The sequence below is a fragment of the Tachysurus fulvidraco genome, chromosome 26 (assembly GCF_022655615.1).
Source record: "Tachysurus fulvidraco isolate hzauxx_2018 chromosome 26, HZAU_PFXX_2.0, whole genome shotgun sequence".
Taxonomy (NCBI): Eukaryota; Metazoa; Chordata; class Actinopteri; order Siluriformes; family Bagridae; genus Tachysurus; species Tachysurus fulvidraco.
In genome coordinates, this window is record NC_062543.1 from 11,640,027 (window position 1) to 11,659,078 (window position 19,052).

The window sequence follows — 19,052 nt, forward strand, 5'->3', positions numbered from 1 at the left end:
TTTTAACACTATAATATTCTTTGGGGTTCAAGATGGAAAGTGCTTTTTTTCCCCTGCTGTTTTGAAAAGTCGTTCTCTATCGTGGTTCCATGCAATTGGCCAAATTTAGAAGAAGAAAAAAAAAAAACCCCAAGATGTTTTAGACTACAGTTTGATTCAGAAGGTGTGGAAGTGAAAAGCAGGCGAAGAACTAAAAAGAAACAGGATCTATTATTAATCACACAAAAGTCAACCTCACACTAGCACGGTGTACTAAACAGACTCCGAATTCAAAGAGGCACGAAAGGAGACATTTGTATGAGAGCTCGAACATTGACAGAGTTCTCTCTTTGGAGAATGATGCACTGGATCATACGCAACTTCTTATTTCTTATTAGCACTTAAGCCCAATAAATATTTTACAAAGAATATACATTTTTTTGAACAAAGACTGGATGTTAATCATTTCGAGCAGCATTAATTCCCTGAAAGTGTTATGAGAGTAGTAATAGTAGAAGGAAGGAGATGCAGAAGCCATTACATTTCCTGTCTCGTAAGCACTGTAACTAGACAAACTGTACGTTTCAAGAATTTTGACGCGATTAAATTTAAAGTTAAGCAACTCTCAAATCCAGATGTTTGAAGCAGCCTGGGCTCCAAACTGTACCCATTAATCCACAACGGGTTTTTTTGTTTCAGGGTCACATGGTATCAATTAAGCTACTAGGAAAATAGAACCAATTTTGTTTCTAAATGAACTATTTCATTCTCAGGCTCTATGATGAAAAACTGATGATAAGTAGACTGCATTTTGTAGTAAAAATAAAACTCCCGCTTTTCCAGATGTGGTCTGTTTCAGAGGGGTTTCAGCCTTCAGGAGGTTTGGTGATTGAGTGATCCAGTCTGAAACCTTACTATTTTCCCCAGATAAAGTCTTTTATTGTACATTTTAGCTCATTGTCTTGCTGTATGTCGAAATTTGTCCCAATTAGATCGGGGATGCATTTCTCTTATAAATTTGGACAGACTGTTCTGTAGATTTCTAAATTCATGAGTCCCACTATCAGTGAACCTATTCCAGAAGCAGCCATGCAAGCCCAAGACATGGAACCACCACCATGTTACACATATGAGCTTGTATATTCGGAACCGTAAGAAGATCCTTTCTTTCGCCATACTTTGGCCATTGTATCACTTGGATAGAATTACATCTTTCTTTGTTTTGTTTTTTTCCCCATCTCTGTATTTCGTTTGTGGGTTTTACTTCACCGCTGTCACAAGATTTCTCATGAAGTACTGTCATTTTCTTGAGCCAACCTGTATGATACCTGCTTTTTTAGAACACCAGTTTCTTTCTCTTTCCTGTACCAGTGCTTGTGCAATGCCTCTGCTGCTCTCCCATAGACAGCTCTCTGGTCTACATCATGGTTTATCCATTTTAACATCAAATTAACTTGCAAAAGGCAAAAGTCAGGGCATTAGACAAGACTAGACATTCAGAGCTATTAAATGTTCATCTAACAGGCCACACCTGGGCAACAGCTGTCTGTCAATTGTTTAGTTCTTGGTCACTTGAAAAATAAGAGGGTTCAAACAAAAGATGTCAGGCGCGAAGTTGTCTTTGCTGTTCCAATACTTTCGGAGAGGACATGGCTTTGTCCTGTATATACATAAAAGATAACTCCAGCTGTTTCTTTTGTGCAGGTGTTGCCTCATCAGACGAATTCAACCATGGGCTTTTGTTCTGCACTACATGACGAATGACAGACATTCATTCTGTGGTTGGAGAAATCGAGGAGGCGGCGAACTAAGAACTCTGAGACCCGAGATTCGCAGGATTGCGATCTTATAATGGATAAGATTAGGGATGTGCATGGTAGGGATAACGGTCCGAGATCGGGATAAAAGTGGAAATGTGGAAGTGAGGATTGGAGAGTAGGAAGGGAGTGTGGTAGGTTTATCTCTCTTCTGCAGGGAGATGGAAGACAGCAAATACTGTCAGCCTCAGCCTAACAGCCTTTCACCAAGAAAAAAAACTAAACAAAAAAAAAAAAACACACACAGCAATAGGTTGCTGTCTCCTTCTGAAGAGGACATTTATATCGTTAGGGCTAATTAGTGTTAAGATCAAGATGGTTTATAAGATGACACTCGTTTAACACATGATTATTTTTTGGTTTTGGACAAAGCGGCTAATTAAAAGTTTATTAGAAGGTGAGGGGCAGATTTAACACTCCAGACAGATTTAACACTTCCAGATATTTGACAATACCGCTAAATCTGACAAGATGTTAATTTGATTCTTAAGGCAAGTATTTGATGTTTACTATTCGAGACCACTGAATCTGTTAGAATACGATACAATTTCAATTCTTAAGGCAATGAAATGTTTCAGTAGTTGACTATATTTATTTTAGATTTTTACTTTAATTCAATTTTGATTCTTACGGCAAGGATTCTGTATTTGACGCGGAATCTGTTCGGACAGACATTTCAGTATGAAGTGATTTCTATTCTTAATCAATATTTCTATTTTTGTTATTCTTATGTTTCAGGGTCACATGGTATCAATTAAGCTACTAGGAAAATAAAACCAATTTTGTTTTCAAAAACAAAGCAAACCCATGTGCATGGCTAGTGCATTGTAGCTGAGATCTGAAGGAGGCCACGCCCACTTTAGGTTTAAATCTGACCACAGACCCTAAAGCAAATATAGGATTCGAGTGAGGCGGCAACTCCTCATGAATAAGCCTGGTGAATAAGAGAAGGCATGGACAGACATATCGGTCCTAACCATTTACATTTACAGCATTTGGCAGACGCCATTATCCAGTGCGCCATACATAAGTGCATAAATCTCTCTCATTGGATACATTAATGCTGGTTCACTAGGTTGCATACTTAAGACACCATGAGTTTAAAACACTGTTTATAGTTACAGTAAAAAGTTTCAAAAGTTTTTTTTTAAATAAATGCAGAAGATAGGGAAAGAAGTGCTAGTTGAAGTTTTTTCTGAATAAGAAATTAGCCAGTGACTCAGCAGTCTGGACCCCTAGCGGAAGTTCATTCCACCACCTTGGTGCTAGAACAAAAAATAGTCTTGTAGTATACTTGCCTCTTACCCTGAGAGATGGTGGAACCAGTCGAGCAGAGCTGGTAGATCGGAGGGTGCGGGATGCAGTATGAGGAGTGATGAGGGCTTTGAGGTAAGAGGGATCTGGTCTGTTTTTGGCTTTGTAGGCCAGCATCAATGTTTTGATGCATGCAGCTACTGGAAGCCAGTGGAGGGATCGAAGCAGTGGGTTGGTATGCGAGAATTTAGGCAGGTTGAAAACAAACTGTGCAGCTGAATTTTGGATCATTTGCAGAGGACGGATTGCGTTCATAGACAGACCTGCCAGCAGTGCATTGCAGTAGCCCAGTCTTGAATTGACAAGAGATTGAACAAGTACCTGAGCAGCCTGTGTGGACAAAAATGACGGAATCCTTGTAATGTTGTAGAGAAGAAACCGACATGAGCGAGTCACATTAGCAACATGAGAGGAAAAGGACAGTTGATTGTCCATGTTTACCCCAAGGTTGTGAGCTGTGGCTGAAGGGGAGATCAGATCGTTGTGCAGGGATATAGCAAGGTCCAAACACCGACAGTAGCACCGTTCTGCCCTGACACTTGTACAACCGAGTGCCGACTGGTGAGTCACGGTGACTTAGAAGTGGCAAACGGGCCATTAAATGTTAGTCCACACCAGTAGACTGAGTGCGATATTACAAATGTGGTTTCCCTGGAACACTTGTGGCTCTGTGACTCATAAAGAATAAAAGCTAAGAGTGGGACGTTAAGTGGAAGTGCGCCTGCTTACGACCTGCCTGAACAACAATAAATGACTCATCTTTGTTTAGATTAAGATGAGATGAACGCTCTCAATATGCTGAAACTGAATGTTGTGATTTATTTATAGAAGAAATATTTGGTGTGAATTTTCATAAATCCTGGAAATGCACCTATTCGACAGCCTTTTTCTGCCACTCGGATTCACCTGGGCTCTTTCTGCATTTAATCCAAAATGCTTGAGTGTTTAAAGCCGTCCGGAAGACTAGCGCTGCTGCAACTCAAACAGCGGCAGTGAATAACAAAGAGGTAAAATAACAGGATGTAGCCTTCCTGCTCTGCAAGCGTGTTGCTGAGCTGCCCCAAATTACATCCCGGAGTGCAGCCGGACAGAATAAAAGTAAAAAATGACTTCATATGGAGAGCCAGGTATTGCTATTTGGATGGCAGAAGAGGTCAGGAAGGTCTCTGTGAAATTTATGGGTAATAAGTAGTGAGGTTATGAGAGTGCAGTTTGAATCTTCTTCTCTTATCGTTGCTGAACAGCTGTTCGAGAGAACTGGATAGCGTCAGGGGAACAAGGTCCTTTGAAACGAATTGAAGATTCACCGCTATCTCAGGTTTCAAAAGTCTTCAGGAGTCTACCACCACCATGCTTCACTGAGATCAAAAACTAATGATGGAACTGAAATCTCACTAAATCCCTAAAGGTCCCTGTTTAACATTACAGTAAAAATGGTATGAGCTGGAAAGAAACCTAAATTTTGCCACACAAATTCTATACAGTAATCCCTCGCCACGTTGCGGTTCAAGTTTCGCGGCCTCAGTGCATCGCTGATTTTTCAAAAATATTCATCGAAAATTAACAATAAAAACGTTTTCCCAGGATGCCAGACAAAGAGGCTTTGTACATACCCACGGGCACTCAGACAAGGCACATGATTGGTTCCCGGCGTGAGATCTGAGCTGATTGGCTGCGCATCATCGCATCCTCTCCCAGCTTCTTCCCTTGTTGTATCTCGCCACTCTCGTTCACGCGGTCAACTGTGTCTCGCGTATTGTGTTCGAAATTAACTTTTCCTTAAGCCCTTACAATGCTTCCTAAGTGCCGTGCCCCTGCGAAAGATTCCTCTAGTGAGCCCAAGAGGAAGAGGAAGATGATGACCATCAGTGAAAAGGTCAAACTTAGGGCCAATCCTACTTCGCGGATTTTCACCTATCGCGAGGGGTTCCGGTCCCCATTAACCGCGATAAACAAGGGATCACTGTATTATGCTTTAAACAACCAGCCCTTGTTTTCTATTGTTCTGCCAAAGTGGGGATTGTGGTTCAGATTTCTGTGTCCTTTCTCATTCAGTGAATTGGCATTGTTTATTCTTTTCATAGCCATTTTCTTCAGCTAGGTAAACCCTCGAGCTAAACTGCTAATGCTTTCACCTCTGTTTATGTTTGAATTAGGTGTCATTAGGAAAAAAAACCATAAAGACATGAAAATTAAAAAATATATATTTTATATTTTTATATATATAATATTGAAAAATACATCCAAATGATGTATGGTAGAATCAGGGTAGAAATACGACCAATAAAATCTTCCCATTACCTACCTGAGTCTCATAGTCAGTGGTCAGTGAGGGTGAGGCAAAGGTCTGTAATTTCAGTGAGGCAAGTCGTGACATCCCTTCCAACCGCACACATGTACCATGTTCCTAAAAATAACCTTACAATCTACAGTATGGTATCCTTAACCTTTGACACAAACTTGAATTAAAGCGTCTTTAAGCACCCTTCAGTGACCCAAAGCCCAAATATTCAACGTGCTTACAGCAAGTGCAGTAAATGCCATGTCTGGTGGGACAGCAAAATCGGCGTATTATAGGATAATGTACCCTACATGAAAGTCCAGATGGACACAATATATACTCTAGGAACAGATTGAACCAAGACTTTCCCCTCTAAACCATGAATGAGCTCTCTAAGCCATGTATAAAAGAGACTCTCACACTGAGAATCTGCTTACGGTCTAAAAAAGCTGGAAAATGGGAAATGCAAATGAGGGATTTAGTGAATTTCCGGCATGGCGTTTGTTATAATTATGATCCGTTGAGAGAGAAAAAAGGCATGCTGCTAAACACATCCAGGCTGGTGTTGCTCTGCATGCGGTCCCTCTTCATTGTGTGTGTGTGAAGTGTGTTTACAGTACACATGATTATGGCTACAGCGTTTAGAGCACCGTTTTAGTTCGTCTCGATGAAGATGTCACTTCTTGAGAGAGAGATTTCACTGAATGAACAGAATTTGGCATTTTTCTAGGTAAATGTTTCCCGTTTCGGAGGATATTGCACTAAAGACAGATTTTATTTGAATTGTTTCGACTTACATACATACCACCCAAAGTGGGTGTGGCCTAAAAGGGAAAACATACCAACCAATACCATCACCACTATCCAGTGGCGGTTCTAGGATTTTTCTGTAACAGGGGCCATTATGGGGCCACATGTTACATTCAGGGGCCAAGTATAGGCTACATTCAAGCACACAAAATAATTTATTCAGTACGGTGCAAATACATTTCGGCAGTCATTCCTTTTTCAAACGCTCGAGTGCCGCCAAATGTTTGGGGGTGGAATTGCATATGTGATCGTTGTGAAAAATTCTCCGCTTGCTCTTCTCGTCGACGATTGATGGAACAGGGGTTAATCAGGGGCCAATCAGATTTCAGCAGGGGCCATGGCCCCTGTGGCCCCGCCTCTAGACCCACCCCTGCCACTATCACAGATTAATGGATAGTACTGATATCAGACTCTGCTAGTCCTTGTATTATATGTTCAACACTTCCCCTTATGACAATAACTGTACAGCATACAATGTTTACATTTCATACAGTAAGTAGCTCTGGCTTAATTTATTATGCTAATAATTTAGATTACTTAATGTACGATATCTCCTCATGCTTTGTGACTGTGTACACGGTTTATAGACTTTCTAGTTCACTTACGTACTGTAGTTACTTTTTGGGTACTCTGATTGTTCCTCAACCTCGGCTACATCTCTTCAGTTTATAATCGCTCTTAAATAGATAGTCTGTTTTTTTAAACTGGGCAAATTTAGTTGTTTCTAACAGCCTAATTTAACTCTCCATGTTCTTGGAATAATGTTCATCGCCTGCCTTATTACTAATCAGGTCTGAGTGAAAACATTTGCTTTTCTCAGTCCAAGGAAAATAGTTTTGTGTTTCTTTTTTGTTTTGTATTGGCACATGCTCTAGTGAGGTGGAAGGTAAGTTAAACTGATACGATGTAAAAACAGAAATATAAATCCTTAATACATCTTTAAAACAGAACAAACGTCTAACTGTGGGTATGTTAGCATTATACAAACTGCAGCATGCTAATTGGCCATCGTTCATTGTTAGCCAAATTAGCATTTACAGATGAACCGCTGCGTAAGTGAATCAACTCGATTTCTAAATATAAGTGCACATGTAATTCTTGGTCTAAAGTATTTAATGGTAGAAGTGTGTGTGTGTGTGTGTGTGTGTGTGTGTGTGTGTGTGTGTGTGTGTGTGTGTGTGTGTGTGTGTTTGTGTGATCTATCATAGACCCGTGCCTGGCTCAAGCTCCAGTGGGATTGACTAAAGCAGAAAACAGATTAGCGAGGGAAGCTCATGTGAATCGAGTGATCAGTAAAAGCCCAGCTGGGGACAGTTCCAGGAATAAAGAGGTCTGAAAATGGAGCAAAAATGTAAAAATTATTAGGCATCACAGAGAGATGAGAGCAATCTGGAAATGATAAAAAGTAGCGCCGCATAAGCTTTGAGAGAAAGCAGCCTGTGTTATAACAATTAGTGACAAATGAAGAAGTGAAAGCATGAAATTTGAAACTCAAAGTGTCTCTAAACGTACACACCACATAAAGTGAGGTTTAACGCAAACAAAGACGGTGGAGAAATGGCCACTGGCAGGCGTCCTGCTTTAGCCCACGGTGTTTAGGTGATGTGTCGATTCTCGGAGACACAACAAAACACCTAGCTGGTGAAAACAGTGGGCAATCCCACGCACATGTGCCACCCGCCCCTTCGTCTCTGCATGCGTGCGCCGAAAGCCTCTCTTGGATGACCTTAATCCACAGATTGAACGTGGGGAGCAGAACGTCCGCGTTAAGTAATGCGAGTGTCTTTAAATCGTGGCGGCGGGATGCTTATCAGCCATCACAGGATGTGCTTCTTGGCTGAAAATTGAAAGCTCTTGGGCTTGTCTCTTGTGTGGAGGTTTTATGTCGGCACTCTCTGTGGCTGTGTAGCTTATGGTGCGAAATCAGACCTGATCCTATCGCAAAACACAGATAGACAATGAGCGTGGGAAGAAGAAACGTTCTTATTTTTATTATTGCTAAACATACGTGTACTCACTCTACTCTGGCTATTTAGATGATGTCTATAGCTGGTTGCCATGTGCTAGTGGGTTATTTCTCTTACGCCACAGCAACTTTCCCACAAACCATAACTTACTGTATAAATCCTTTTTACAGAGACAGCTTCCTGTTATAATGTAGGGGGGGAAATACTGTACGTTTGGCAGCTTTTGCCGAAAGCTGAGAAAGTTCCTGTTTACAAAACAAGCTCTGAAACTGGAGACTCCTTTACCTGCAACTTACTACGTTTCGACGTATTTATTTGTTAAATAACGAAAAAAAAAGTCCCTACGCATGAGCTGTTACAGTAGACACCAAATCAACACTTATACATTTAACGTTGCTAAACAACCAGATGTTTTGAAAACGTTCTTCTTAGATTATTAGACTTAGATTATGTGGAGCATCTGCCGTACACGTCACGATTACCATAGGAACAACAACGTGTTAGATCAAGGTTAGCGTTAAGAACGAATACCTCGATAGACAATAATTACATACTGTCGGACCAATCGGATTGGAGATTGGGTTAAACAGCGAATCGTTTTCTTCTGAATGAAGTGATTACACGTCTTAAATAATCTCCTCGTGGTTACACAGCCTTAGTAACCCTTAAACGTTTAAGTGCGTGTTCGTATTTTGAACACCCGTTTCAACACCCCACCCCACCCCAAACTCTTGTTTACAGCATGCTAGTTCTCATCTGACTCATTACCTACTCGAGTATTTAGTGAGTAAATCCCGAGTCTCGGCACAAGGCTGCAGTAAAAAGATAATAGTGCTGTTTGTGTCATGGAGTATTGTACTGCTTCGTGGTATAGGGAAATGAAAAAAGTAGAGCTACTGTAAGAGTAGACTCTAATATCTTGAAATGGCTTGAAAGGAAATTTGAAATAAGCAGGGATTAGTGTGTTTAAAAGGAAATAACGTAATGATTTATTTTTTTTGCCTTAATATAATAATAAATAAGTATGCTTTTAAAGAGCGACTAAAGCCTGATGTAACCTGAAAAAGAGTGATGAGCTCGCGATGAGAAAATGACGACGCTCGTCATCGGTAAAGAGCCGTTGTGAATCCTTCACACCTGTCAGTCGCCGGCCAAGAAACGGACCGAAACGTGTTACAGAAGGCACGAGAGCAGTGAGGATAAGAGCATGCTCCATGAATGGCTAGTGCAAGTGGTGGATGTGGTATTCTTACAGAGAATAGCGAGAGAAAAGGCAACGAGAAAGAAAGCAAGGGAAAAAGCGTGAGAGAGGGATATGAATGAATGCTTGGTGGATTGTTTCCAGGGAAGACCAGGCTTGGTGCTGTACATGGTGTATCCTCAGGCATACAGAAGTGCATCAGTACATACAGCACCCCCCCCCCCCACACACACACACCCGGCGCAGTCCCAGGGCCAATAACGTAAAGTAAATGTGGTCTGTTCTTTTCATTATCAGCTGACAGCTTGTAGATAGATGCTTAATAGGATTCCACAGAAGACTCAGGTTTGCTTTCAGGAAATCCCTGAAATCCCCTCCCCCCCTTGAATCTTTCACAATTCCCCTCCCCCACCCTCCTCGTCATGCCCTTCCCCTGCATCTGTATCTGTTAGCACCTTCGGGTTGTCTGGTGTAATTTCAGCGAAAGATAAAGACTAAAAAAAAGCCCACGTGACTCTCCAGCTGCTTGAGAAATGAACCAGTCAAGCAGAAATATTCATTAAAAAAAAATCATTATTAATATGGAATTCAAACGACTTTTCCCAGCATTACTAACCACTTGGTTTTTTTTTGTCTTTGTGTTTATTTTTGATTAGGGGTGAAAAACAGAAGGACACTTCCTAGTAGTCTAGCAAATCAGTGCAAGAACTGTTTAGTTTTTAGTTGTTTATCTTTACTAATCCAGTAACATCTTAAAATATTTGGGCACAGAAAATACCTAAATGTCCATTTGGGGTCATAGTACTGTAAGTCCAGAACTTGTTGGCCAACAGACACATCTGCATCATGCATGTGAAAGATATGTTCAGTTGTGAACACTTCCTTTAAAAGTCCATCACACTTCCTTGAAAAAGTCCATCACACTTCCTTTAAAAGTCCATCACACTTCCTTGAAAAAGTCCATCACACTTCCTTTAAAAGTCCATCTCACTTCCTTCAAATGTCCATCTCACTTCCTTCAAAAGCCCATTAGACTTCCTTCAAAAGTCCATCACACTTCCTTTAAAAGTCCATCACACTTCCTTCAAATGTCCATCACACTTCCTTCAAATGTCCATCACACTTCCTTCAAATGTCCATCTCACTTCCTTCAAATGTCCATCTCACTTCCTTCAAATGTCCATCTCACTTCCTTCAAAAGCCCATTAGACTTCCTTCAAATGTCCATCTCACTTCCTTCAAAAGTCCATCACACTTCCTTTAAAAGTCCATCACACTTCCTTTAAAAGCCCATTAGACTTCCTTCAAATGTCCATCACACTTCCTTCAAATGTCCATCACACTTCCTTCAAATGTCCATCACACTTCCTTCAAACGTCCATCTCACTTCCTTCAAAAGCCCATTAGACTTCCTTCAAATGTCCATCACACTTCCTTCAAACGTCCGTCACACTTCCTTCAAATGTCTGTCACACTTCCTACAAGTCCATCTCACTTCCTTCAAACGTCCATCTCACTTCCTTCAAACATCCATCACACTGCCATCACACTTCCATCGTACGTCCATCACACTTCCTTCAAACGTCCATCACACTTCCATCGTAGGTCCATCCACTTTTGCCATACCTCCACCTAACTTCCATCAAATGTCCATGAAGATTCCATGACATTTATATTGAAATCGCATGACATCCTTTAAACGTCCATCACATGTGCATCCCCCTGTATGGATGCTCATTAATTCTACACATACTATCAAATAAAATTGTAAACAAGCTATCAAATAAAAATGTAAAATCCACAAATAAATCGAATAATCGAACAGGAAATGAACTCTGCCTGGCCTGGGTTATAATCTTCCCTCCTTTAGATTAGTACTCACAGCATGTCACTCTGCTCATAAAGTCTCAGCCATGGACAACCTCTCATACACAAACACACTCACGCAAATGTACATCGATCTCCATGAGACGAACATGACGGAACGTCGTTATGGAGAGCTTTAATCCGTCAGTAACGATTACAGCTAGCAGGCAGCCGCAGATTCCATGATCCTGAGATTGGGGAAGGTTGCGTGCCTGCAGAGGAGCTGAAAGATCCGGGAGCTTAGTGAGATCACATGAAGCCCTCGCTGTGGCACAGGATAAGCTCTTAATTAGTAAACTTGTGATCAGATACAGTTTGATTGGAGCATGCAGGGGCTGGAGGGGGGTTGGTGTTGCTTTTCCAGTTCTATTAAACTCCACGTTGACAAAAAGCAGATGGGAAAAGGCTACGCTTTGGGGGTCCTGTTCGTTTTTACAGAGGGACTTATACCTGTTAAGACAATTATCATAAATGACTGATCCACTGAACTGATAAAGATTATTAAAAATGATATTTCGGGACTTAACGATGAGACGGACGTTAAAGCACTGAAGCTGAAATCACGTTTAGCTTGTGTGTGTGACACAGGAGGAAGCCATCAATTCTGTCTCACGTCAGCAATCCTTACAGCTGTATGTTTTCTCTCTAGAACCCACAAACCTTCCGTTGGTGTGCTGCAGCCTTCAGTCTAAACGCCTGTATATCATAAAGGATTACAAAGGTTTCAACGGTAATAACAAACATATTGTATCAGATGTTTCCCCTATTCCAGTTTTCTCAAGCAGTGCGGTGAGACCAACGATTGGCTGGTGTTGCTGTGACGGACAGGAGAAAGTAATCACGTCCCTCCCACCTTCAGAACGTGGCTAATTTTGATCCATTGACTCTGATTCAAGTGTTGGCTGGTGCAGGAGAGCAAAGCAAACAGTGTTTTCAATCCCTGCTGCTTTCCATCAGCATTTTGATTTTAATTTCACCAAACAAACAACTACAATTTTTGACCATTTTTGGTGAGCCAAAAGTATGTGCACCCCTGACCTTCAAATCCATATGTGGTCCTCCCCCAAGCTTTAGATATTTAGAACATCTTTGCTTACTATAGATTTGGACGAAGACATGGCTTGGCAAGTTTGGACTGAAAGAACTTTAGTGTCCTGCACAAAGCCCTGACTCCTGACTAAACCCCATTAAACCCACTGGGAGGAACTAGAACCCTAACTGCTCTCCAGACCTCTTCACCTGACACCAGTTCACAATTCCTCAAAGCCATATTCCAGCATGTAGTGGTGGTTATACTGACAGCAAAAGGGGGACTAAAGCACATATAGGTCTGGTGGTCAGCTGTCCACAAACTGGGGGCGGGGCTTCCAGAGAACGCAAGTTATCTTAGTATTCAGCACCTACGCAAATGTCGATTGTCCAAAACTGATTTTTTTCACCTGATAAAGTTTTCCAATACTAATCCGAATACCAGACAGCGCAAATGCTAATTTATTGCCATCCTCTTGTAGTAACATTGCAGTTTAACAATACAGAGCTTTCCCTCAGGGACAAATTAGAGCTACATTGAGTGACTCTTCCATCTGGTTAATTAATCGTGTTTAATTTGTTAATTTGCACTGCATCTGAAAGACCGTGACTTTTTTCTCTCTCGCCGTATTACTGTCTGTACTGCGATTGGTGGTTGAAACAGCAGTGATCTCCTGTAGTCTGTAAAACGGTTTGTCGACAGAAGAGCTGCTGGGCGCCAAATGTTTGGAAGGAAATCGCTCCGAAATCCATCTGTTGCATTACCCACATCTATCAGCGGTGGCTTGCTTTCGGAGAAGCTCCGTTTTCAAAGCCACGTGGGCCTTGGGGCCTGTTAAGTGCCTTTGGATATATATGTAATGGGCTTATTTGTCTTGACATATATATATATATATATATATATATATCACAGCGCAGATCGGGATTCGTCCGTCTGCTCGGCTGCTAATAGGTGAACCGTGAATCAGAGGGAATCAGTAGGTGTGTGCTGGTGAGTGGGGAGATTTGTTGTGTTAATGTGCGGCGAGTGTGAGCTTAATAAAGGTGACAATTAAAGGAAACATGCTGCTGATCTCTAATCTGGTGAGCTCTGTCATGGACATGTAGGACACACACACACACACACACACACACACACACACACACACACACACACACACACACACACACACACACACACACACACACACTTTTCCCCTGAGCATGCTCAAACATATACACCAAATGAAAGACAGCATGCAGTTGGAGGATGGCAGCTTCTGGGGCTAATCTGATTTGGGATTTGATTTAGTGGCCTGCACAAGCTGCACCGGCCACGTAAGAGCAATTCATATTTATTACTGTAATCAACAGGACACACGTTTTTCACCCGTAGCGAAAACCTCATGCACGTCATCGGTCAGGTTGCGGTCGCATGTTGATGAAGTTAACAGGTTATCATCACATACAGAGTAAGAGGTGTCAGACTAATATGTGTATTTACTTGTATGCAACTGTACCGACATCCGAATACAGGTGATACTACGATATATATGACTTCGACCTAGAGTGATGTCACAGCAATGAATAGATGGCAGTGATCACAACGTTCATCACCTTTAATGACTGCAAACAAATGTACAAATAAGCTGATGAAACATTTCACACTGGCTGACCTGAAAGTGTAGCTCCATACCTACAAGTATGATCATAAAAATTGGTGGTTAAGGTGTTGGGGTACCAATCGGAAGGTTGTGAGTTCGATTCCTACGTCCACCAAGCTGCCACTGCTGGGCCCCTGAGCAAGACCCTTAAACCTCGATTGCTCAGAGATAAAATGTAAGTCGCTCTGGATAAGGTCGTCTGCTAAATGCTGTCAATGTCCCAATGAATAACATTGAGAGCAGTTCACTTCAGTGAGCACTGAGTATGGAGTCATATATACAGTAATGTGCGATTTTTGCTTGAGGCAGTCGCATATAATGTTTTCTGGTTGTCTGAATATAAAGTGCGCTAAAGAACAATAGATCTTATACGATGCCATGAGACTAGGCCATGGAACTGAAAGGCCATGTTGTGGAATATTTTGTCATCTGTTCATCGGATCACTAACAACACCTTTTATTCTGAGATTCGGCACTCTACAAGCAGCAACCCCACAGAACATCCGATAGCGTCGCATCGGTGTAAAAAAGCGTCCGTATGTAAAGCTCGCACGCCCACCTTTTCGTTGGGCCGGCACGGGTACTTTCTACTCCGCTCAACAAGCAGAAGCTCAAGTGGAGCTTTGCAGGAGTGTGAGTCATCAGGGCTAATTAAAAACAAGAACGATCGCTGTGTGTTCACAAAAAAGGTATGACTGGAAAATAACGGAAAAGGGGGGGAAGTGGGAGAAGTGAGAGAAGACAACGCAGAGGGACGGTGATGCAACAGTTGTCTATGTGGATGGAGTAGACTAAGGGAAAAAAAACAGCGCAGGAGACAGGGATGACAGAGAGAGAGGGAGAGAGAGATGGGAATATGAGGACTATCAGAGCAAAGGAAAAAAAAAAGAAAAAAGAAAATCGATATCACATACTACTGTGTGTTAAGAGAGAAATGGGATTGAGAAAGAGAGAAAACAAGGAAGAAGCACAAAAATGTATATTGCAGTAGAGAGAGAAAGAGAGAGAGAACTAAAGAAAGAATCAACAGATGGAGGAGATCTAATCAAGGAACTGGAAAATCTAAAATTATACAAGAAATGAGCAACAGGAGAGAATGTCAGCACAAATACAAACAGAACAGTCAGCCAGTCAGTACTCACTGGAGTCGTCTGAGTCGTAGCCCTCCATATCGGGTTCTTCTTCCTTCCTGCTGGGCGGAGGAAAGGCGGAGGCAGAGGCTGTGGCGAAGGCAGGGGCGCAGGTGGTGCTGAAGGCCCGGTCCAGGTCGTCGTCTCCGTCTCCATCGCCGTCGTCGTTCTTTTCTTGCCCCGTCTCACCGGCTGAGGAGGTGGCGGCCGGGGCGGAAGACGAGGACGAGGAGGATGAGCGCAGTGAACCGGTGCGCCTCAGGACCGGGGCGGCTGTGGGAGGGAAACCCCGCGGGTAGCGGGGGAAATAGTCAGAGATCTGCTTGATGGGCTGGATGGGGCCTGGGCACACGTCAATAGCCATGTGCTCCTGGATGCTGATGGTGGGCTTTTCGCCTCGACGCTGTGTCATGCATGCGGCCGTGCGGGCGACGCCCCCCAGGAGGCGGGGCAGGTGTAGAGATCGGCAAAGCAGAAAAGTCTTAAAATAAAAAAAAAGTTACAAAAATGTCCACCTTGCTTGTCTATCTGAGGAAAGGAAATAAATACCCTTGATGAGATGAACGAGTCCGATGTGTGTGTGAGTGTGTGTGTGTGGGTAAGAGAGAGAAAGAGCTAAGTGTATGCAGTTGCAACTACATGGAGAGTGCCAGCGGAGTGGTACTGCGAGGTGTAAGCATGCTGTCTGCCTCAGAGCTCTGCCTCAAAGCGCTACAAAACGCACTGAGGCTGTCTGAGCGCCAGCCACTGGAATAAGTGGAGAGAGACAGAGGAGGAGACAGAGGTAGTGAGTGAGAGAGAGAGAGAGAGAGAGAGAGAGAGAGAATATGAGAGAGGGAGGGGACAGGATTAGAGTAAGTGTGAGAGAGAGAGAGAGAGAGAGAGAGAGAGAGAGAGAAGGACGGATTGGCTGATGTCAGTGCTTAGCAACGAGTCGATAAACAGGAACCACCGGTGAGGCTACTTAATTATGCTATTAGTCCTTCCATCTGCGAGAGAGAGAGAGAGAGAGAGAGAGAGAGAGGGACAAACAGATAGAAAGAAAGGGAGGGGCGAAGGAGCCAGAGCATACTCTCCATTCCTCTAGACTAACAGCAGCATCATCCCTTTCGCAGACACAACAAGCTGCCTGTAAAATCAAGTGCAACAAGTGGTACATTCCTGCACGCGAGATCTTTCACTGACGCAGTAAAAAAAAATCAGATCTATATAAAATCTCACACACACACACACACACACACACACACACACACACACACACACACACACACACACACACGCTGGAATTTATAGATTACAGGAATCGAATGTGCTGCTTTAAGTCACATGAATGCATTTCAGATCAAGAAGAGTTAAACAAATCATCATCTGCCAATCAAAGCACTCGATAGCCCTCTTATAGCCGGGGGTCATAATGGCGCGAAACCTTTCACGGTACAACACACAGTACTACAAAAACACATTTGTATTATAATAGTGTTACTCATCGAGTTCATTTATTGATAAAAAATTCCCCTCGGTCAGCTGCCCCAACAGGTTCCGCCATAATAGGGTTCTGGGGGTGTGGGTTCTACTTGAAACCCATTTGCGTTAGGGGGCATGTTTGTTTTGGTGATTTTAAATGTCAACAGTGGCTTTCAAACATCGGAGACCCCACCTTTAAATGCAAGAAGAAGTGAGGAGAGAGGAAGGTGGGAATAAATATATAAATGTGAAGGAATGTATGAAAACAAAAGGGTGAGAAGGTAATTCAGGCCAATTAAATTCATTAAGTCACCTTGCCAGTGCACCTGCCTGTAATTTTGTGTGCGTGTGTGTGTGTGTGTGGGGGGGGGGGGGGACGACGACGACAACAACAACAACAACAACAACAACAAAAAACTCATTAATTTTCGTCCTATCTGTGTATTTCCTTCTGGACGATTTATTTCAGAGATGAAAAAAGAAGTTCTTCCTACAATTCTTTTCCCTTGTTTTACAAAACTTAATCTACATTTATCCAGAACACATTTACTGTGCTGACTGAGAAAACAAATGAAGAGCAATGGAGTCGGAGTAGACGAAATGCCACGCGGAACACGGCACATTCTTCAATATTAAAATGAACGGCAGAGCCGCGCGCAAGGTAACGGTCGGAGGATGCGAATAATGTCGCAGTAGAAAGATGAATATTAGCGCAGAGATAAAGATGTTTGATGGAGTGAAGGATCAGATTGTCATAGCTTTTGTTGTGAAAGTCACAAATTCTCTTAATAAAATACCAGGTTCTGGAAACAAACCTTCCATCTTACGACCGATCGGGAACAAGAATCTATTTCATCTTCCTGTTTGATTCCTTATAGATGTTTAACGTACGTGTGTGTGGATTTGTGGGGGGCACGGTGGCTTAGTGGGTAGCACGTTTGCCTCACACCTCGATTCCCGCCTCCGCCTTGTGTGTGTGGAGTTTGCATGTTCTCCCCGTGCCTCAGGTGTTTCCTCCGGGTACTCCGGTTTCCTCCCCCAGGCCAAAGACATGCATGGTAGGTTAATTGGCATCTCTGGAAAATTGTCCTGTGAGTGAATGAGAGTGTGTGTGCCCTGTGATGGGTTGGCACTCCGTCCAGCGTGTATCCTGCCTTGATGCCCGATGACGCCTGAGATAGGCACAGGCTCCCCGTGACCCGAGAATTTCGGACAAGCGGTAGAGAGTGAGTGAGTGAGTGAGTGAGTGAGTGAGAGGGTTTGGAGGTAAAACTAAAACTAAACCTGAATCAGCTCAAAGAATCTGCTGACTCGAATACAACCGGAAAGCCTGAGAGAATTCGTTACCGGGTATAAAATGGAGTTATCTAATACATAGAACCTATAATACATATAAAATATGTATATATGATTCACATAAAAGCACATGATATGAAAATCTTGATATATTGTAAGGAGATGGAAGGAATCTCCAGTGTTTGATTGTTTTCCTACAGCAGCGCAAACCTGAAGTGTTTTATTACTTACTTCTACAGCAGTGTCTGAAAACTGAAGATGGCAGTGTATTCCCTTGCCTCATTTGGCATCTCTTACATTCTTCATTCTCCCACTGTTTTTCATCTTTTCACTGAACGGGCACGCACGCACACACACACACACACACACACACACACACACACACACACACACACACACACACACACACACACACACACACACACACACACACACACACACACACACACACACACACACACACACACACACGTGAATCTCCTCCAGTTCACGGCATGCTTTCTCATCGCTCCGTAACGACGCTTTCACGACATCGTCGGTAATTGAATCTGAGCTGAAATAACAGCAAGATGAAATAGATGGCTGCATGTTGGATGGTGGAACTTTGCAAATGTCACTCCGAGACTCCAGACATTCACAGGGAGACGTGGATCAGAGACAGTGTGCGCAGGAAAGTTCATGAGTGGTGACATTTCTGTGCAAAGCATGGCAGACACAAACTGTTTTTTTTTTTCAGTTAGTCTGCAAGGAACAATCGTGGACTGGAGCCGAGAAAGTGACGGTGTGCAAGGATTTGCAGAATGATGCTTTTACAACGGATATTTTAAAGGGTAGCATTTAAATGCACAAAAAAAGCAAAAAAGACGTGCTTGTAAAATGCTTTATGTGGGAATAATAATAATAATAATAATAATAATAATAATAATAATAATAGGTTTTTGCTTGGGGCAACTACAGTGGGTAAAGATTGTGTTATATTATATATATAATTTAATTATATATATAAATGGATTAAACTTTTTTTTTGTCCATCAATTTAAGAATGTTTCTGAAATTTCTGCCAACTTAAAAAAAAATGGTGAAAATATTCCGGTTAGACCCTCGGATAATACGCTCCATATTGAGCTCATGTGCAGCCATCTTTGCTTTGAATATTTTGGGACACAGCATTGGAAGTTTGAGAATTACGGGCCTTGCCCAAGGGCCCAGCCGTAGCAGCTCGGTGGTCTTGGGAGTCATTCTCGGAATCAGTAGT

General features: G+C 42.4%; 2 protein-coding genes across 2 annotated transcripts in view; both read right to left on the reverse strand.

The window, feature by feature from the left end:
- The window catches only part of LOC113663341 (double C2-like domains, beta), a 64,610-nt gene extending 48,791 nt beyond the window's left edge, over nt 1–15,819 (reverse strand). Inside the window, exon 1 of the mRNA XM_027178576.2 lies at nt 15,050–15,819. Within this exon, the coding sequence (XP_027034377.1) occupies nt 15,050–15,449 (400 nt within the window). The 5' untranslated portion in view covers nt 15,450–15,819. The remainder of the gene's footprint in view (nt 1–15,049) is intronic.
- Nucleotides 15,184–19,052, reverse strand: part of LOC125138331 (rab effector Noc2-like) — a 73,828-nt gene continuing 69,959 nt past the window's right edge. The window contains exon 11 of the transcript XR_007139653.1: nt 15,184–15,310. The gene's annotated coding sequence lies outside the window, so the exon portion shown is untranslated. The remainder of the gene's footprint in view (nt 15,311–19,052) is intronic.